Source organism: Borostomias antarcticus (assembly GCF_949987555.1).
Source record: "Borostomias antarcticus genome assembly, chromosome: 15".
NCBI lineage: Eukaryota > Metazoa > Chordata > Actinopteri > Stomiiformes > Stomiidae > Borostomias > Borostomias antarcticus.
The window spans coordinates 16351351-16374089 of NC_140248.1; the positions used below are offsets into that span (position 1 = coordinate 16351351).

The 22739-nt window shown below is 50.3% G+C and overlaps 1 protein-coding gene across 2 annotated transcripts in view; it reads left to right on the plus strand.

The window, feature by feature from the left end:
• Positions 1-2040: 2040 nt before the first annotated feature.
• The window catches only part of LOC311318663 (neuronal migration protein doublecortin-like), a gene marked incomplete at both ends in the record, with an annotated part of 41223 nt that continues 20524 nt past the window's right edge, over positions 2041-22739 (plus strand). For both annotated transcript variants that reach the window (XM_084450056.1, XM_084450057.1), the window contains 2 exons: positions 2041-2404; positions 8438-8778. In XM_084450056.1, coding sequence (XP_084306182.1) covers positions 2041-2404; positions 8438-8778 — 705 coding nt within the window. The remainder of the gene's footprint in view (positions 2405-8437; positions 8779-22739) is intronic.

A 22739-nucleotide genomic window follows, 5' to 3' on the forward strand; every position in this document is an offset into this window, starting at 1 on the left:
GGGAACCAGGCCCTCAGAACCAGTGAGGGGGTACCAGGCCCTCAGAACTAGAGAGGGGTACCAGGCCCTCAGAACCAGAGAGGGGTACCAGGCCCTCGGAACCAGAAAGGGGTACCAGGCCCTCAGAACCAGAGAGAGGTACCAGGCCCTCAGAACCAGTGAGGGGTACCAGGCCCTCAGAACTAGAGAGGGGTACCAGGCCCTCAGAACCAGAGAGGGGTACCAGGCCCTCAGAACTAGAGAAGGGTACCAGGCCCTCAGAACTAGAGAGGGGTACCAGGCCCTCAGAACCAGAGAGGAGTACCAGGCCCTCAAAAACAGTGAGGAATCATTCCTGATTCAGCTCAGCGCTGTCTGGGATCCTATTCAGAGGATCACCATGCAGCTTACCTATATGTGAAGGTGTCTTCAAACCTTACAGGGCCAATTGGCTCAATATGACTGTATTTGGAATCCTAAGCTAGCAGAGATGTAATTTTACAGCGAATCTCATTGTTCCTTTGAGAGACTGTTAGTCAGAACAGATTTGAATAGAGGCTTTGAATGCAAATTCCAAACAGTAATATATTTCCATGGCTAAAAGATAGTGGGAAGCTATGCAGTATCACGCTTCATCTACCCACAAATCCCCTCTCCTCAGCTCAGGACAAGCGTCTACTTTAACAGCCTGTGAGCCCCCCCCCCCCCCCCCCCCCCCCCCCCCCCCCACCACCGGTCTGAAGACTAAACAGCAGCAGCATTCACTCTGAAGAGACGTGTTCCTCCAAATGATCACACATCCACTGGGCTTTCTTCATGACGGTCCATCAGTGGCCACGTGTCCCCTCTCTCAAGGGCACGGGTGGCAGAATGTAGGGCAGAGCCGCCACAGGCTCCACACATGTAGGACAACGCACTCCACATGCGGTAGCCATTTAATATGTATGTTCAGATTGGACCCAGTTATACAGTTACTGTATACAGTTTGGTTATTTCAAGGTTGTGGAGGCTACATAGGTCACGCACCACATGGTTCACAGGGTTCAGTCGCCATGAAATATTGATCCCTGCTTCACTCAGGTACTTTCCCAATGAGGCTTGAGTTTCTGTCATGGCCGACGCTCTCCAGTTGCTCTCACACACAGATAACCGACACAGAGAAGCCTTGACCACACGCATGCATGCATGCGCACGCACACACACACACACACACACACACACACACACACACACACACACACACACACACACACACACACACACACACACACAAACACCTCCGGGTCTGGGTTCTGCTGTATGAGAGGCTGTGCAGATCAATACCGGGGGTCTGTAATTGATTGGCCGGGCCTGAGCAGAAACACAACACCCTCTGGAGAGACCAGGCCTGGGGTGGCATGGGGGGGCAGATTACTGGCTGAGATCCCAGGCCCATTCTTGGATCATAGTGAACTGCAGAGGAGGGGAATGAGATGTTGAGCTCTTGCTCCGTACCAGTGATCCGATATGACCATTTTTGCCGATACCGATAACAGATATTAACATTGCTATTATGGCCGATAACCGATATTCACCGATGTCGATCTGATCTGTTAAAAAGAATTTTCTATGATAATTAAATGTTATATGTACTGAAAAACACTATTTCCAAAACATTTGGAGAAGCTGATAAATCATAGATTAACTGCATTCTTTCCTCTCAAAAACAACACACACAACAGCAGCGAGACAGAAATATAAATAGAAGTTAGTTAGAATAGTTTTGCACATATAAAAAAATGACTAGCATCGGCCGATACCAATATGATTGTCGATATATCGTGCATCCCTACTCAGTACCAAGACGGTGTGGACCGTTATGAACACCGTATTATAATAATGATATCTGCTTGATGAAAGGCAGGAATTCTTATCTGTTGTACACCTAGAATACTGTATATAACGTTTCCATACAGTAGCTAATCATTATCATTGTCTAACTGTGTGGTTTTCTCCCGACGGCAGACCTCGGCCAGCACACATTCTACTAAGGACCCCTCCCCCCCCTGACCTCACGTCACCATGGAGCTGGACTTCGGCCACTTTGATGAGCGCGACAAGGCGTCCCGCACCCCGCGGGGAGGCCGCCCGAACGGGCTGCCCAGCCCCACGCACAGCGCCCACTGCAGCTTCTACCGGACGCGCACGCTGCAGGCGCTCAGCAACGAGAAGAAGGCCAAGAAGGTGCGCTTCTACCGCAACGGCGACCGCTACTTCAAGGGCATCGTGTACGCCGTGGCGGTGGAGCGCTTCCGCACCTTCGACGCCCTGCTGGCCGACCTCACGCGCTCGCTGTCCGACCACATCAACCTGCCGCAAGGCGTGCGCTTCATCTTCTCCATCGACGGCGTGCGCAAGCTCACCTCCATGGACGAGCTGGAGGAAGGTGAGCTCACAGCGGGGGGCCAAACTCCTGGCCAGCCAGGGTTCATTATTGTTATTATCATTATTATTATCATTATTATTACATTATTATTATTATTATTATTATTATTATTATTATTATTATTAGTAGTAGTAGTAGTAGTAGTAGTAGTAGTAGTAGTAGTATTATTATTAATAATAATAATAATAATAATAATAATGTAATAATAATATCAACAACAAAAATTTTACAGCAACAATAGTAATAATAATAATAATAATAATACTTATTATTATTGTAATTATAATTATAATTATAATTAATATGATAATAAATTACATTTATATAGCGCCTTTCACAAGACCCAAGGACACTTTACATAGTCAGAGAAAGAGACAGACAGACAACAAGAACAGACCAAAACAAAACAACACTGAGACTAACAGGCTAACTAAACTAACTAACTAACTGACTGACTAGTTTACTAACTAACTAATTAACTAACAAACCAACAGACATACATGAGTGACGAAGCAGCATGACATGTTTGCGCTTGGCCTCCTTCAGTTGTCAGAACCTGGAAGGCGCAGTTTCGTCTAGCCGTCTGTAATCTCTGCATGTACAGAGATGGACTCCTGTTCGCGAGCACAAGTCATGCTGCTTCGCCTCAATAACTCACGCCCGCCACGTTCACCCTGCACCCCCAGACGGCACTGAGCTGCTGCCCATCTCTGGTGCTAGCCTGCTGCTGCTGTTGATGATAATGTTGTTGTTGTTGTTGTTGATGATGATGATCGCTGTTGTCATCGTGTATTCAGCATCATCTTCACTGACAGGGTGGACTCTCACGGTGTTTTCAACATCAAATGCGTTCTCCCCACTCTGATTGGTCAGCGCCGTTAGGAGCTCTCTCCGAGTCCCTCCCATGCCAGACACTCTCTGGGACGCCCAACTCTCCCAAAGAAGTAGAGAGCGTTGCGCCGGTGAGTGCTGGGCCGGCAGCATGCAGGGATCCCAGAGCCACAGGCACCGCGTCTGCAGCCAGGAAGCAGGAAACGGGGCCGGAACGGAACACGTGGTCCCTGAGGGCCGATCAGGCGGCCTGGAGCTCGGCCATGTTTGATGAGCAGACAGGTGGTGGGCCGATTACCTCGTGTGGTCTCGGCCACTCATTAGAGAACCCCCCCCCCCCCCCCTCCCACCTGGCTTTGATGGCTTCAGTCATCACTGTGACCCGGGCAGACACTTCACACCCACCCCCGTCACAGCCTCCAGACAACCATCTCCTCAGAGAGAGAGAAGGAGAGGGAGAGAGAGAGAGAGAGAGAAGGAGAGGGAGAGAGAGAGAGAGAGAGAGAGAGAGAGACAGAGAGCGACGGAGACTGCCCCCAGCTCCGCCTTGTCCAACTGCCAAGTGTAGTAAATGGACCTGAGTGGTGGCTATCATTAGGAGGTGTGGACCGCATCGCCGGATTGTATGGAAGCTTTCTCATGTGTCTACTGTATGTGGTCAGCCGAGCGCTCCCCAGCTGGCCGATCACCTGCTGCTGCTGCTACTTCCTGAAGGAGGGGGGGGGGGGGGGGGGGCGGGTGAGCAGTGAGGGGGGGTAAAGCCATGTGGGGGGGGGGGAGCAGGGGTCGTTGGGGGTCGTTCTTTGGGCAGTTGAATGTACATTCCGTTTTCTGCTCCAACTGTCTTACCTTTGCATTCTCTCGCCAGCCTCGCTGTCGTTAAGAGACCGCAGTGAGTGAGAGACCGAGAGAGCCGTGGTAACCTTACCCTCCACCCTGATGCAATTACTTAACTCTTCATCTGGGCTGGTGTAACCTGGGAATTCAGCCACGCCCCGCCACGACAGCGTTAACTCTCCCCCTCAACGCCATCTGTCCCGGAGGCGGAGGGGTTTTTCAATTACACTCAACGCCCCTGGCTAATTGGCATTGATGACTCCGGAAGCTCTCCCTCCTTCCCTCCCTCTCCCTTCTTCCCTCCCTCCCTTCCCACTCCCTCTCTCCGTCCCTCCCTTCCTCCCCCCCCCCTCTCCCTCCCTCCCCCGTCTCCCTCCCTCCCTCTCCCTCCCTCTCTCCCTCCCTCCCTCTGCCTCCTAGTTTTAACACTTCCCTGCTCATGTCTTTTCTCCTGTAATCTGAAAGAACAACATCATGCTAATTCATCTGTGTGTGGCAGCTTTTGTGGGTGGGGAAGGGGGGCATGTTAGATGTCTGGGCCCTCTGGGGGGGAGGGGGCCGTTGGGGAAAAGTGGGCGGGGATAATGCAAATGAAACTGATCAGGATGAGCTTGATCATCTTTTCCATGTGAGCTGGTTAGGAAAGAGAGGGGGGCTGTGGCAGGATGGTAGAAGGAGTGTGTGTGTGTGTGTGTGTGTGTGTGTGTGTGTGTGTGTGTGTGTGTGTGTGTGTGATACGAGACTGTGTGTGTGTGTGTGTGTGTGTGTGTGTGTGTGTGTGTGTGTGTGTGTGATAAGAGACTGTGTGTGAGTGTGATAGAGACTGTGTGTGTGTGTGGGAAAGAGAGAGAGAGAGAGAGAGAGAGAGAGAGAGAGAGAAAGATTGCATGTTCGTGTGTTTGTGTGAGAGAGAGAGATACAAAGAGAGAGAGACTGTGTGTGTGTGTGTGTGTGTGTGTGTGTGTGTGTGTGTGTGTGTGTGTGTGTGTGTGTTGGCTCATTCTGATGCTCTTATGATAATTAACTCCACTCTGTTCGGTATTATCCTCCCCAACTGTCCTCTGTCTTCTCTGGAACTCTGCTGGCCGGGTTGGTTGGGTTGATGGATGTCCTCTGGGTCTCCCTGCCTCCCCTCGTCCTCCCTGCCTCCCTGCCTCCTCCTCTCCCTCCCCCCCTGGGCAAGAGCAGGAGAGTCTGGGGAGAGCTATGGAGGAGGGAGGAGAGACAGGTGGAAATGGGGAGGGAGTGGGAAAGACAAGAAGAGAGAATTAGAGGGGAGATGGAGGGGCATTCTAAAATAAACAGATGACAGTGAAGGAGAGGATTTGAGGGACATGGCGGCACCTTTTTCTGACACACGGGGCAGGGCATATGGGGGAGGCCCAGACTGCAGAAGGAAGGCTTAGATGACATCATCCGGAGCCAGCTGCCACAGCACCGCTTCAGGCCGGCAAGCCTTAGGACCCCTGGCTATCCAGGGGAGCTGACCAACCCTAACCTAACCCCATCTACTGTATCTCTGACCACTAACCCTAACCCCATCTACTGTATCTCTGACCACTAACCCTAACCCTAGGCTTAGACACTCATCACTAACCCTAACCCTAGGCTTAGACACTCATCACTAACCCTAACCCTAACCCTAACCCCATCTATCTCTGACCACTAACCCTAACCCCAGGCTGCTTGTGGACCTGCCCTGTAATTCTGATCCACTCCAAATTTTTGTGGGTTCTAAGGTGGTCCATGCTACACCGCTCCACCGAGTTTCGTGAAAATCGGTGCAATAGTTTTTGCGTAATCCTGCTGACAGGTGTAGGGACATACGGACATGTGGACCTATGGGTGGACAGACAGGCGGACGGATAGACAGACGGACAGAAACATTACCTCTCACCCAGCTGTCACAATTGTCGGTAACAACGTCTTAAATGTGGACAGTCTGGAAGAATACAGCATGCAGAGATTATGATGAGTAGCCCTCCTGACACTTAACATCAACTATATGGAGATGCAGTATCGCTACTCTGTGGAGTGTGTGTGTGTGCGCGTGTGTGTGCGACTGTGCATGTGGCGTGCGCGTGTGTGTCCTCTGTGGAGTGTCTGTGTCATTGCTCTCTCCCCCTAGATCTCATCATCAGATATTACCATATAGATATATTAGATATTACAGATGATGGACCTTGTCTCCTGTGGGCCCAGTCGATCTGTCTTTCCCTCAGGCGCGCCCTCGCCCCCAGACAGGCTTCATCAGTCTCCTCTCCTCCCTCTGTCTCCCAGCTCTCCTCAGCCTCCATATGAGGTCATGTGCTCTAGTTAGACCTCTCCCAGCAGCCTCCCTGCCTGTTCCTTATCTGTGGGTTAACTAAAAGCCCGGTTTATGCTCCGTCCAGCGACACGCTCGACAGTTTCGAGGTCCTGAGCGGTCCTGTAGGTCCTGACAGCGTTGGGTTGGGTTGGGTCTCTGTAGGGTCTCTGTAGGTGACAGTAGGGTCTCTGTAGGTGACAGTAGGGTCTCTGTAGGTGACAGTAGGGTCTCTGTAGGTGACAGTGTAGGGTTAGCGTTAGGGTCTCTGTAGGTGACAGTAGGGTCTCTGTAGGTGACAGTGTAGGGTTAGTGTTAGGGTCTCTGTAGGTGACAGTAGGGTCTCTGTAGGTGACAGTGTAGGGTTAGTGTTAGGGTCTGTGTAGGTGACCGTATAGCCTCAGGTCTGCAGGTTGTTACACTGGCTCCACCTACACAGGTGATTAGTGACCCAGAGACACATGATAGCCCAGCTGCTCTTAGTTACCTGACACTGGTTTAGGTCAGGGTTTTTCCTGCATAGAGGAATTTTTGGTGCCCCCCGAAGAGAGTTTAGCCAGAGCCAAAGGAAAATCACCAGTGCCAAGATGCTAAAAATTGAGAATACAAATAGCAATTCAAATCCTCTACAAATGTGTTTGATACTGTAGCTTGTTTCAAGTGCAGCCCATCCCTCTTTCTTGCATTGTCCATGGTTTGGACCACTAGTAATCAAGATCATTAATAGACAGGTTATCAGTAGGGATGCACCGATGCATCGGCCGAACATCGGCATCGGCCGATGTTGGCCTTGTTGACTGCCATCGGCCCATCGGCAAATAAAATGACATTCACCAATGGAAGTGGCCGATGTTATGTCGCAACAATTAGGGCTTTTGTTGTTGCAAAACGTAGCCTACCCAGCTGCAGATTCGGAGAAGATCTGTGACGTAACGCCGCAAACGCACGTGTAGTTTGCTTTCAAATTAAAGTGAAATAAAAATTGGCGCTTTGGAACCAAACACTTAATTTATTTGTTTCCCTGGCACAAAAGGGGGAATAAAAATAAAATAAACATCGGCCATCGGCCGGATTGTTATTTTAAACATCAGCATCGGCCCAGAATTTTGTGATTGGTGCATCCCTAGTTATCTTAAACATTTTGTCTTCATATCCATTTTGTGTCATGTCCGGAGATTTCCCGCGATTGTTAAAAGTGAGCTCAGTCAGAACGACAGCAAAGAATATAGGTCTATATATGCTGGTAGGCTACTCGGCATAAAAAAGATGAAAGAAAAAAATAGTGTGCGCATCACCGCCCATAGACCCATTCTGAGCCAGGAAAAACACTGGTTTAGGTGACCCCAAAGAACAGCTAGTTGAGGGGGAATGATGCTCTTACCCTTGCTGTACAGTATTGAACTCCCATGGTGCAGTACTGGTGACATTACAGTAGTATGGGTGTTTGTGTCTCTGTGAGTGTGTTAGAGAGAGAGAGAGAGAGAGAGAGAGAGACAGAGACAGAGCCATCCATCCACTTTCAGTATCTGATTGCTACATTCCGTGGCTCTGAGTCATATCTGTAAAGGTGCAGTCTCCTCCTGCTGCTTGTTGATAGGGGAGTATTACATTAATGGAGATTCTAAAGCAATTACTGACTGAAGTATGACTAAAGCATTCACTGTCCAATTTAAGCTGCAAACCTAGGGACTGCTAGTTCGTCAACACAATATCAGATCTGGTAGAGTTGTAATGGAGTCTGATCTGGTCGAGATAAACGACAGATCTGTATGTAATCATGCCTCTAGTATCAGATTGCATTGTTTACATATGTGACATATTTTTCTCCTCAGTGATGTTTTGAATACGATCTGGCATTTGAGCTGGATGTGTTGAGTTCCAGAGGTTATTTCTCCCTGCAGCCCTGATGTCTCAGATAGCGCGGGTTCCTGTTGATGTAAATCTCTCCCCAGGGAGTTGGAAAGCAGCCCAGGACTATTGTGGTCCTCGGATGCCAAACAAAGTTGGGAGAGCTCATGTTCCTGACAGCATTCTCACCTCCTCTGTCTCTGTCCTCCCAGGGGAGAGCTACGTCTGCGCGTCGGAGAACTACTACAAGAAGGTCGACTACACGAAGAACGTCAACCCCAACTGGTCGGTGAACGTGAAGGCCTCGGCCAGCCAGAAGAACATGCAGTCCCTGGCCAGCAAGGCGACCGGCGAGACCCGGGAGGGCAAGGAGTTCGTGCGGCCCAAGCTGGTGACGGTGATGCGCAGCGGCGTGAAGCCCCGCAAGGCCGTGCGTGTCCTGCTCAACAAGAAGACGGCGCACTCCTTCGAGCAGGTGCTCACCGACATCACGGACGCCATCAAGCTGGAGAGCGGTGTGGTCAAGAAGATCTACACGCTGGACGGCAAGCAGGTAGGTGGCGCCCCAGAGCCAACGGGTCTTTGGCCTACCCGCCCCAGTGGGCTGGTAGCCAGGCTGCGTAGGTGAGAAGTCACAAAATGAAGGTGACCGCACGCTGACTGAGCTTGCGAATAAACCGTTTCTAATGTGGCAAAGGTTCAATCCTTTGACCTTCGTCAGGCATAACACCGTGACACACTTCAACTCTACCAGCACACCTGCCAGACGCCGACCGCACGTCAGGCCCAGGTCAGACCGGGGTCGTACACATGACTATCCCCTCAGTCAGTACAAGCCCTTTAAAAGCATGCGAGCCATAGCTGTTCCAGCTTCCCTTCTCAGAACAAGAGGCAGATCAAAGCAAATCGAGATAACAGGCAGCCACTGTGGTCAGGAGTCAGGAAAAAAGCGCCCGGCTACACATCCACCCACAGAGACCGTTGTTCACAGGGCCAAGAGGAAGAACATTATCTACTCTGACACCCATGGAAATGATCATGTAAAGCATTCGCTGGAAAGAGAATGGAGGCTAGCCAACAGTGGCTCAGAATAGACATACTGTACATGAGAAAATAGTCAATTGTTTGTTGTTCCCTTACCCTAGGTGGATGACACAGTGTGGTCCCTGTGGCTCAGATGTACTGCTAACTCTCAGATCTCTGGAACACCACGTCTCTCATTCTGTGAGGTCATTACTGTTGGGTTTCACTCTCTCAGGCTACTACCCATTCTCCTCCTCAGTTGTTACCTTTGTCATGGAACGATTCCCTCGGGCAAAACCGGGGAGTTTTGTAGACGTCATTATCGCTGACGGTCCTCTAAATGTACTGTACAAGGGATGAACTCCACGCCCCTCGACCCCTTTAAAACGTCTCTGTCCCCACAGGCGTTTCTGTCTCTATTATATGGCTAATGGTCAAGCAGCATTTTAAGCCTGTCCATTTCATTGTAGTGCTTTGCTGATGCATTTTGGGTAATATGAGAACATAACATTAACAACAATAGCAACAACAACAACCACCACCAATCTTAGGGCAGCGAGCCAGTCATCAGCTGGTGGCCACACACAGAGACACACACAGAGATACACACACAGACACACACAGAGACACACACAGAGATACACACACAGACACACACAGAGACACACACACAGACACACACACAGAGACACACAAAGAGACACAGACACACACACAGACACACACACACAGACACACAGAGACACACACAGAGACACACACACACACACACACACACACACACACACAGACACACACACACAGACACACAGACACAGACACACACAGAGACACACACACAGACACACACAGACACACACAGACACACACAGACACACAGACACACAGACACACACACAGACACAGAGACACACACAGACACACACACACAGACACACACAGACACAAAGACACACACACAGACACACACAGAGACACACACACAGACACACAGACACACACAGAGACACACACACAGACACACACACAGACACACACACAGACACACACAGAGACACACACAGACACACACACAGACACACACAAGCTCCCTCCTGGCTGCTGGCTGAAGTGGGGAGAAATCTTTCAGAAATGGTGCAGGAGGTTCAGATGAAGCTAGCGGACCTGGACCCACATCACAAACATCTGGAATTCTCACATGGATCAATGGATCAGGCAGACAGCCAGCCAGCCAGCCAGTCAGTCAGTCAGTCAGTCAGACAGTCAGACAGTCAGACAGTCACCCAGTCAGCCAGCCAGTCAGTCAGTCAGTCAGTCAGTCAGGCAGTCAGCCAGCCAGCCAGCCAGTCAGTCAGTCAGTCAGTCAGTCAGTCAGTCAGTCAGTCAGCCAATCAACCAGTCAACCAGTCAACCAGTCAGTCAGTCAGTCAGTCAGTCAACCAGTCAGTCAGTCAGTCAGTCAGTCAGTCAGTCAGTCAACCAGTCAGTCAGTCAGTCAGTCAGTCAACCAGTCAGTCAGTCAGTCAGTCAGTCAGTCAGTCAGTCAACCAGTCAGTCAGTCAGTCAACCAGTCAGTCAGTCAGTCGGTCAGTCAGTCAGTCAGTCAGTCAGTCAGTCAGTCAGTCAACCAGTCAGTCGGTCAGTCGGTCAGTCGGTCAGTCAGTCAGTCAGTCAGTCAGCCAATCAGTCAGTCAGTCAGAAGATTTAGTCCTTTTGGTGCTTTGACTCACAGGTGTGCGTCTGGTCACTAGACACGGCCACGTTCACCAGTTACACTAAGGTTCTTTCAGAGTTTCCCCTTCTGCTCTGTCTCAGAAAATAGACTGGACCTCGACCACCCCTACACGGTCCAGCAGAACACTGCCTGTTAAGTGGGATTAAAGGAGAGCAATGGTTCTACGGTTCTGGACTCTCCAAACCTCGCTCCCGTCTTCACCTCCCCATTCCACTTGAGACAGTAAACGGCTGGACCTTGACGAACAAGGATACTCGTATGCCAAATTACTATGGAGCAACAGCGTACGTCAGAGAGCCTGTCAGTGCTATTCATGAAGAAATAGACAATTTACAACCGTTAGGTACTTCACCGCCATATTATCTGTGTACTCAATTATTACCACAACATTTTGATGGCTTGTAGGCCTCGCTCCCTGTTGGGTTCGGGTCAGCGAGGAGCAGTAATGTGCATTCTGGCAGGATGGAAAGCAGCCAATTAGCTGCTGTGGAGACAAAGAGCCAGCTGTGGTCGAGGGCGGTTAGAGCAGCTTTATGGGCCTCAGTGCAGGGGGGGCGGATGGCGGAGGTTGTGGCTCTGAGGGGACCGTCTGAGAGTTTAGCGCCTCACCTCTGGTCCCTCTGGCCTCATGGAGACACTTTAGGAGGTCCAGTCAACCCCCAGACCAGGGGGAAAATGGATGCGTTAGATGTTTAATCGATAAGCTTCATAGTCCCTCTCACCCTATAGTCCTCCTCTCCCCACCTCTGCCGGCCCCGCCCTGCCCCGCCCAGCTCAGCCCCGCCCCACCCCGCCCAGCTCAGCCCCGCCCACTGAGGTACTTCCTGTGCTCCAGTCTTCTGACAGTGAAGGGGAGGGGCAGGCCATGCCAGGCTGACAGACTGCAGCTGGTCCTCAGGGCCTCTTTGATACGGTGAAAGGCCCTCTAATCCTGTGCGTCTGGACCGGTCTGATTGCACCAGTCATCACGCGCGCCTCTGGGGCACCAGTCATCACGCGCGCCCCTGGGGGCCGCGGCGCACCACACTCACACAGGAAATCCCCCTGGCCGCCCGCGTGGGCCGCGCAGACCCCCACGGCTCTGTGGGATTTGAAAGAGGAGGAAGGGAACGGAGTCGACTGAAGGGGAAAGGCACTTTTGAGCACTCTCTCTCTCTCTCTCTCTCTCTATTTCCCCATGAATATTCTCAGAACACTCACCTCACAGTCCCTGAGGGTCCGTGGAGAGCTGCTGATCTCTGGAGACGGGGGGGCTGGATGAACTAAATACCCCGCCCCCCTCCTGCTGTATCTGGGGCTGTAGCCCAAGAGTACCTAGATTAAGTTCTGTACGGTACAACCTCCCCCCCCCACCGAAATGCCATTTTATGATTTATGATTTTTTTGGCCCAGGCAGATGTTTCTCTCATGTTCAGGAGTGCAGTGTAGTGTAGCACTAACAATGGGAGCTTGAGACACCAATAAACCAGTAGCTGATCATTAGACCAGGAGAGCCCCACGCCCAACAGTAGAGGGTAACCATAGGCCCTCACCACTGTCTTTTGACCTCCGGTACGGTATGTCTTTGTGTGTGTATGTGTGTGTGTGTGTGTGTGCGCGTTTGTGTATGTGCGTGTTTGTGTATGTGCATGTTTGTGTATGTGCGTGTGTGTGTGTGTGTGTGTGCATGTAGGAGATCCGCAATCTTAGTTTGACCCCTCCACTGACCTAGCCCAAGCTGCTCCACCCCAGGTCCACTGGAGCCCCTCACCAAACCCGCGTTGGAAACACCCTACAGTTAAAATCTCCTCTGCCCAACCTTAGAGACGAACCAAGCGCTCCCACACGCTGGAGGAGATTCCCCAAACGAGACGTCAAAAGTTCACCAGCTGCTGGAAGGCTGTTGGCCTGATGGCTTCTCTGTCTAGGAAATGTTGGCTGTTCCAGCCAAGCGATACCTTTTTAATGAGGATAGAACACAGAGATGTTAATGATGTCGACATGGCCGTGCCACTGCGAGCGGTATTGTGTGTGGTATTCGATGTGCGGTTTCCCTGTCGACCCCACACTCCTGCCTTTGATCTCAGGATCACCCTGGGCGCTTTGAGGCCCACATGCCTTTCAGATTCCACACACTGTACCATGGAGCGCACGCACACACACACACATACGCATGCACACGCACACACACACACGCAAGCACGTACGCACTCACACACACGCGCCCACACATACACACACAAACACGCACGCACACACACACACACACGCACATGCACACACATATACACACATGCACGCACTCACACACACACACTCACACACACATGCATGCATGCACACACACACATTTGCACGCATGCACACATAGGCATGTGCACACACACAGGCACGCACACACACACACACAGGCACGCACGTACACACACACACACACACAGGCACGCACGTACACAAACCTCCGATGTGCAGTCATTTTTTTGCCATCGGTGTCAGCGTGTCTCTGGAGGCGTGGCGATCATTGTGAGCTTCATTGTGATGTGAGTCGTCACCTCGCCGAAGCGCCGGCTCAGGTCGGCGTGCTCCTGGCTCTTTGTGCGGCCGGGCGGGGAGCCTGCAGACCAGGATGTGGTGACACGGCGGAGGAGTCTTGATGCAGCGCCAGCCCCTCCCTGATTCTACACCTCCTCTTCCCACTCCTCTCCCGACAGCTGGTGCGACCGGTTGCTAGGAAACCACATCCCAGGCACAAAGAGAGCCCAGCTGGTGTGGACTGGTCTGTCAGTCACCACATCCTGTGTGTGTGCGTGCGTGCGTGCGTGTACTCGTGCATGTGTGCGGGTGCATGCGTCTGTGTGTGTGTGTGTGCGTGTGTGCGTGCGTGTGTGTGTGGGGTGTGTTATAGAGAGTGTACAGTATTTGAGTGTGTGATTCAACATCTGTAAGTATGTTCATCACTCCCAGGTCCGTAGCTATGAGAAACCGGATCCATGGACACATGGACACGGTGAGCCAGAGGACAGACGAGAGTCAGAGTTTGAGAGGAGATCGTTGTATTAATTAATCCTGTTAAGCTCTGTTTGTTGTTAGGCGCAGACTGCGACACTTCCGTTTTGCTTTGTGAAGACAGCCCGTCCCTTTGTGAAGACAGCTCGTCTGTCTGTGAAGACAGCCCGTCTCTTTGTGAAGACAGCCTGTATCTTTGCTGTCAGCGTGCGCTAATAGTCCCCCATTTTCCCATCAGCTGCCTGGGCTTCCAGACCCACAGAGAAAAGGGGCAGGTTAACGGACCACCAACGGGGTTCCTCAAAAGACAGCAAATTGGGGTCTGATTAATATTCAGAGCATGGGGGGGAATAATTATCCCCCACGTTTAAAAGCAGGAGTAGATTTCTTCATCCTCTCGGCATCTCCGCGGGGAACCTTTAGAGAGGAGAGAGGCTTTTACCGGCTGCCATTTTGTGCCCGATCCTCTCAGTTACTGCGTCTTGTGTGGTAGAGTGGCTCTCTGGTTGTCTGTCCGCCCGCTGGAAGTGGGCTTTTTTGGGTATGACCTTGATTAAGATGACCCTTATCCTGGCATACTATGGGTCTTATTCGTGACTTATGGCAGAATAGTTTTGTTATCCAGCTCTATGGGGAATACAGTATCTCTTCCTTCTTGTCTTTGAATAGTCTAATCTTTCAAAGATGTGATGAGTGCACTGCATTGTATCCCTAAATGGATTTAGAGAGCTCATTATTGAGTCAAGGTCCTGGGCTGAGGTTTGTCATATGTCTTTTAAACCAATTATCGAACAAAGAGACAATAAACATGCAAATTAGCACTCAATTAAATCTATGTACAGTAGTCGGCCTTCTAGCAAACGGTCATACTCGTATTGTCCTTTCTTGCATAGGGACACATCCGGTTTGGAAAGGGAATGGCAGTTGATGGAAGATACACACGGCAGTAGAACAATTCAAGCCTGCATATTAGTAGAAAATAGCCACTACAAGGCATGGAAACCTTATTCTCTGTGGTGGTACCAGTGTTTTCTCTGTGGTGGTGCCAGTATTCTCTGTGATGGTACCAGTGTTCTCTGCGATGGTACCAGTGTTATCTGCCATGGTACCAGTGTTCTCTGCGATGGTACCAGTGTTCTCTGTGGTAGTACCAGTGTTCTCTGCCATGGTACCAGTGTTCTCTGCGATGGTACCAGTGTTCTCTCCGACTGCCTACTCCTCTGGCAAGGGGACGTTTTGCAAGGTATGCGGTGGAGGCGGTTGTCATGGTGATTTCCTCTGCAGTGATGGACTCGGCATCCGTGACGATAGCCATGTGTAATACGCTGAGCACGCTCTTTACACTCTGGACCCCCGCTGGCTCCACTCCCCCAGACACAGCCCCACTGCACACACACACACACACACACACACAGGCAGGAACACACACAGTGCGCACACACACACGCGCACACAGCCCCACTGCAGACATACCCACACACGCATGCACACAAAATCACCATACACAAACCCACACACACATGCAACCACACACACACACACACACAGCACTATAACAGCACTATGACACACACATGCACACAAAAACACCACACACAAACCCACACACACACTCTCACACACACACACACGCAAACACACATACACACACACACAGCACTAGAACAGCACTACGACACACACATGCATGCACACAAAGACACCACACAAACCCACACACACTCACATACATACAGTACACGCACACACTGTCTCTCTCTCACACACACACACACACACACACACACACACACACACACACACACACACACACATACACTCACACACACATTTAATGGCATCTTACTAGTACAGGAAATGAGAGGAGGAGAGAGAGAGAGAGAGAGAGAGAGACGTGGATGAACAAACAGCAGGGCGTGGCTCCCATGATGCAGCAGCCTGCCCAGACATTTCAGCGGGCGTCTGCTGCTTCCTGCCGCCCAGCCCCGTATCTGCGCCACATCAACATGTGACCGCAACCTGGAGAGATGAGCTGCATCTAACAGCGCCAGGGACACAGCAGCCATACCGCCGGCCTGTTTCCATGGAGACGGCCAGCAGCGTTAGCCTGTGGGAGGCTGCGGAGCATTCGGAGCCCATTATAGACAGACCAGGGTCCCGGGGGCGGGGGGGACATCAGACTCAAGCTGGCCTCCGTGATGCCTGACTCATCTGGACCCAGACGCTGCCCTAGACACACCTCAAGCAGCGTGGGACTGACATGAGTAGGACGAGAGAGAGAGGGAGAGAGAGAGAGGGAGGGAGGGAGAGAGAGAGAGGGGGAGAGAGAGAGGGAGAGAGGGAGGGAGAGAGGGAGGGAGAGAGGGAGAGAGAGAGCGAGAGGGAGGGAGAGAGAGAGGGAGAGAGAGAGGGAGGGAGAGAGGGAGGGAGAGAGAGCGAGAGCGAGAGGGAGAGAGAGATGACGGGTAATCGAGCATGACACTTCAGTTCTCTGGTCGAGACAGTGAAGTTGTATTGTCTTGAGAGAGTGCTGTCTTTCCTCCAGACATCTTCCGATTGATAGATAATTAGATCAGAAATGCGGAATGTGAAATGAAGGACAATTATTCAATTTAGGAGAGAAAAAAAATACACATGACCTGATAAACCATTTTTAAGGCTATGATTTAGTTTGGACGCTGTGAGGGATTTCCTTGATTTGAGGGCAAATTTGATGAAGCTGCTAACTAGATCTGCTAGCTAGGCTATACTGTATGTCCTCATACTCGGGGGAGTACAGTCAGGCGGGGGTTAGGATGTTATGTTAACAACCTCAACCCAAATAGGCTGTGGCAGGCCCAGTCTGACGTTCAGGACCTCATTTACTGAACCAGAGCTCCCAGAGAAGGACGGCGGTGGAGGCTCTGCATTCTGTCTGTGGTTCTAGCCTGGCTTCATGCTGTCTGTGGTTCTAGCCTGGCTTCATGCTGTCTGTGGTTCTAGCCTGGCTTCATGCTGTCTGTGGTTCTGACCTGGCTTCATGCTGTCTGTGGTTCTGACCTGGCTTCATGCTGTCTGTGGTTCTAGCCTGGCTTCATGCTGTCTGTGGTTCTAGCCTGGCTTCATGCTGTCTGTGGTTCTGACCTGGCTTCATGCTGTCTGTGGTTCTAGCCTGGCTTCATGCTGTCTGTGGTTCTAGCCTGGCTTCATGCTGTCTGTGGTTCTAACCTGGCTCCATGCTGTCTGTGGTTCTAACCTGGCTTCATGCTGTCTGTGGTTCTAACCTGTCTAATTTAATTAGCTAAAACAATAACTTCTACATTCCTTAAGCATCTGTAAGTTTTCTAATTTTAACGCTACCCTGTTTAATTTCTGTTATAGCTAAAATAATGTAACTTAAGAAATAAAAGGAAATAATTAAATTCCGCATTGCCCGAGTAGGAGCAAAACATTGAATAATTTAGCCATCATGCTAACGGTAAACTATATGCCTATCTAGATAATGTAGCTAGCTACCGTTAGCTAACTTGATAGCTTGCCAGCAATTCCTGGCAGAATATAATCTCAGTGTTGTTAGAGAAAACATTGTTTTATCGGAATATATCAGACGAAATCCAAGGTATACTCACTCATAAAATGATCGGGCTCCCTATCCCATGCCATGAGTTCACAGCACTTACTGACAACTGACTGACTGACAAGTGGATCGAAAGTGAAAAGTACCCAGGCCAGTGAAAGTAATGACGCAAGATCATTTTTTAACTTGAAAAAACAGTAACTACAATGAATTGTGATTTATTTTAATGGTGGACACCAAATGGTTGCATTATTTTAATGATAAAGACCAAGAAAAATAAATGAAATGTTGATGATATATGTGCCGGGGTTGAGCTCCGGCTGATGACGTTTGGGAACCTATGTGCCGGGGCTGAGCCCCAGATAGCCCTGGCCCATTTTAACCCCTGGTTATAACTGTTATTATAACTTATTATATCAAATTATTACAAAATTTCAACAGTTGAGGACACAGCTCACGATAATCTCTGGGCCCCTGATAGGCTAGCAAAGCAGCTAGGGCCACAGTTGGAACCAGTTTTCAGGGCCGATATCCAGGATGAGGCTGTTACCGACATCTTTTGCTGTTGAAACACGAACACACAGAAAAACACGGTTGGATATTAGGCACCAGCTCCAGACTGGCTCTGAAAATGCCATGTGGGTGGAAAAGGACATCATCCCTCTGTTCATTGTACAGTAGCTCACCAGTTATACACTCCCTCAGTGGACTATATCAGATCACCAGCGGTAGAGCATCCATAACAAAGGCAGAGGGTACTATGTCCTCCTCTATGCTTCCTCAACAGTGATTACTGTGTGTGTGTGTGTGTGTGTGTGTGTGTGTGTGTGTGTGTGTGTGTGTGTGTGTGTGTGACCCTTTGTTAATGTGAGTGATGTTGCAGTAATTAATTACCTTGCCTGTTAGGAACACCACAGAGCAGGATCATGTGACCCACTGAAAGCAGATACTGTTACCACGGTTACCCCACGAGTGTGTCCGACTACGTAGCACGCATCTGAATGTGCTGATGAGCTTAGTGACAGTATGCTGAATGGAGCTGACTCATGTCTCTGATCCCATATTCTGGTCGTCTCTGATCCTAAAGTTGACACACAGACACAGAATCCATGTTGTCAGGGTTATCTTCTCGTTTGAGCCGTTTCATTGTTCTAGCAGCTGATATGGATGTCAGAACCGAGCCCTTCAGATCACTTCCCAGACAGTACAGAACAGTGACAATGCCCATGTCAACATGGACGTTTACCAGACCCGGACCTCAACATTAGTTTGCATTCACTGACAAGAGGAAGACCTTTGACACAACAGTTTCATCCTTATCACAAAAACTTCAAAAGAACATATTCTGCTGAACTTGAGACAATGCCTTGTGTTCAAACTAGAGTATCTGTTAACCTCTGACCCCAAGGTAACCCTGCTTGCTGTGAATGGCCTCACAGTCTCTGTGGAGAATTCTCTGTGTCATCGTGGTCTCAGCTTTGAAGCACTTTCAGGTTAAGTTTTCAGAGCAGTGACTCAGATAGAAACTGTATAGAAGCTGTAAATTATGTATGAACACACACCCACCATGTTGGATTTAAATCCTGTTAATCCTCCCTTTCCATGGGCATGTCTTATCCCTAAGCCCAGCAAACAAGGCTCTTCACAGCCGTTTCTCTCTCTTCGAAACGCCCGTCTCCCCAAAATATCACAGGCCTTCTCCAGCTCCCTCACAGAATCACACGGAGGGCTGGTGGGGGCAGATAAGGGCGCTCATCCTTAATACAGGTGCTGGCTCTGACACCAGACTCCCGAACCAGAGATTATGATTCTCAGTTCTCTGTAGAGGTACTAGGTTTTGTACCATTGTTCAAGGAGAAAATACATCCTGGCATTTTGATACAAGGCAATATGATACATTAAGTATTGGAAAAGTGAAGGGAGACAGAGAATTTCAGTGTCTTCTGGGGAAAAAAACTGCTTCAGGTTGCTCCATTTCAGACTGTGATTCTTTCCCAAACTCTGGAGTGAAACGCTCTTTTAACTGCCAGAGAGCTGAATGGGCTTCAGTTTCCGGGAATGCTGATGTACCCTAATGTGGAGTAATCTCTTTTTCAATGCGGGGTCTGGATTAGGCTGTGACATTCAAACACATGCTTCAAAGCCACTTGGTGCAGACAGTATTACTGGCCTGTTTGGCAGCCAGTCCCTCCACCATGTCTTTTTCCATTGTCTACTGTTCAATATACACTGTGTCAATATAGATTGCACATGGAATCAATGGAAAGCTGCTTCTGTAGGTCTACAGAATATTTAGGAACCTTTGAACTCAGCAGAGCAGACACACTGACACCAGCCCTGGAGAGGTTGACTGGCTGCCAGTGTCTGAAGGGATCAACCCTAGTGTCAAAACCTGTTGGGTGACCATACAAAGGTAGATGTATCACAAAGAGAGAATAATTGGCAGGTTGACCATCACTTCCGTCTCAATGCTGTCTTAATTGGCTTACCTGTATAAATAGGTTAAAGGAGTAGTAAAGGGAAAATGCATGTTTAGCCCTGTTTTAAGGTTACTTATGATCATATACAATGGTTCCAATCAAAACGTTGACAAAAAACTAGCACTTTTGAGAAACTCTGATAATTGCTCTACCACTGTTTTGGTCATACAATGGATGTGGGTGGGCACCTTGAAAAATCTTTCAAAAACATGCTAAACTCTCGATTTCAAAGACAAGAAGCTCACCGAGGAGGTAAAGTGCTAGTTTTGTCAACGTTTTGATCTGAACCATTGTATATGATCATAAGTAACCTTAAAACAGGGCTAAACATGCATTTTGCCTTTACTACTCCTTTAATACATGTCTCTGTGTTCCTTTAGTGAAGATTGAAGCCACCCTGGTCAGTTCACAGTCCTGGCCCCCTGGTGGTGGCTCTCTGTCACAGACGTGGTTGGTTACAGGAACACTTCTCACCTTCATTAATGCAACTCAGATATCCCAGCAATCATCCCTGGCAAAAAAAAGACCAACACTTTTTACAAATCCTTCCCCTCAATGAAAGCACCTGAAACAAAGCTATGGCTTGGAAGCCCATTTTGATGTGCAGTAGGTGGGTGAGATAGGTAGACATCCACATCCTGCTGAACATTTACTGAACACCCTAAGCCGGAGAGGATTACCTTCAGCAGAGTCAACCAGCGAGAGAAGCACGGTGCTCGGTCAAGTCGGCACCAGGCAATGCTGGGAGAACGGCTGTGCTTCTGTAGAGATCAAACCGGCCTGGTTGGCGCAGGCCTCTGAGCCGGCGCTATCCATCACGCTGGCGAGGCAGTGCGGGAGGGCGTGGCCTGGGAGGCAGCAGCCCAAGGGGAGCTCTGTTCGGTCCGCAGCGCTCTCTCCATTCTCCTTCCTCTCAGGCTGCTTCACGATGGGGGAAATGCTGCCTCGCAGTGTCTAGGGAGGATATTTTAAGCAAGGCAAAATATTTTGTTATATACTGTACTGTACTTACAGTACATTCATATGACATTGTTTAGTCAGGGATTCAACTGTGGAGAGGAGCAGGACCAAGGATTGTAAACAAAAAATGGATATTACCTGTAAATGCATTGTACCTGTAAGGCTCCTGATCAAACATAATCCTCCCTTCCCTACACCCCCCCCCCCCCCCTATGCGGACACACACATGCACACAATGCACAAGCACATCTGCACAAAATTATTTTTAGAGACTGTTGCCTTTTTATTGTGATTTTTATTGTGATGTGATGTACTGTGATGTTTTTTTTTTGTCTGAAGCAAAATGAATTTCCCTTGCGGACAATAAAGACATCTGTAGTACATGTTGCATATGGCAATACAATCTCATGAACGTCAATAAACACCCCCCCCCTCCCCCTCCCCCCTCTCTCTTTCTCCACCCCCATAGCTGAAGAAAGCCTGCCGCAGCTAAAATCACTGCAATGTGTTTTGCCCGTGTTCAGTTTTGGGGCATTATCTGACACAGTGTTTGTTTCACTCCAGGATGTCGTAGCCCCCTGTGCGCAGAGGCGGGAGATGGAGTGAATGTGAGATGTTGTTAAACTGCTCTGAGAGGAAGCTGTGGAGATGATTAAGCATGGCTGCCTGGCAGCCTCTCTGGCTCGCCCCTCGGTCGCCCGCCCTCCTGGAGACCACCAGCAGTGGTGGGAAGGCTTACTGGATTACCCACTGCCCCTCAGGCACATGCACAGCTACCGCCGCCTCCACGCCACACAGTCACAGTCCGTTACTGACCGGCCTCACCTGTCTTAAGATGAAACACCTCAGATGGCCCTCAGCGCCGCAGTGTGTTCCCTCTAGAAGACGCCCCCTGGTGGACAGTCTGCTGGAGGCGCGGCGAGCGACGCTGTCTGAACATCTGTGCCCGAAGCTGCTTCCTGTAGCGGAGATCAGACATGCCATTAGTCACCGCGGTCGGGGACAGTCATTGGTTCATCGATGTGTACCGGCTGCTCATTAACGCTCCGCCTCCAGTCTCCAGTGTCCAGAGATAAGCACCGCCCCTCGCCGCGGCCCCCGGACGAGCGTCGGCTCCGCCCCCTGACCACATCAGCCGCCTCAGTCGCACGTGGAGGCTCGTTAACGGGGTTGCCGGGGGCAACGGCGGGAATGGCGGGAATGGCATCCAGACAGGGATGTGGAGACTCGGGGGTGGGGGTGGGGGGGGTATCTCGGGTCCTCATCAGTCGTCTAATCACCTCCGGACCAAAATGATATGGTAATAGATAGATACAGTACATTCTGTATGTACATTCTTACGTGGAGACAGGGACCGGACAGTGGAGACAGGGCCCCAGACGGTGGAGACAGGGTCCCGGGTGGAGGAGACAGGGCCCCAGATGGAGGAGACAGGGTCCCGGACGGTGGAGACAGGGCCCGGGCGGAGGAGACAGGGCCCGGGCGGAGGAGACAGGGTCCCGGACGGTGGAGACAGGGTCCCGGGTGGAGGAGACAGGGGCCGGGCGGTGGAGACAGGGCCCCTGGATGCGCCCTGCCTGCTTGTCAGATCTGGCTCAGTGACGACGGAGGTCACGGTCCAGGAGCTGATGTCACTTTGCTCCTCTCAGACAAAACTGTTGTCTTTGTTCTAGTGACAAATAGTTTACATTGAGGACACACTGAAAAAGAAGGGTTGCTGTTTTGTTTGTATTCCATTGTGAATTACCCTCCCTCAGGATTTTATTTGAAAGCCA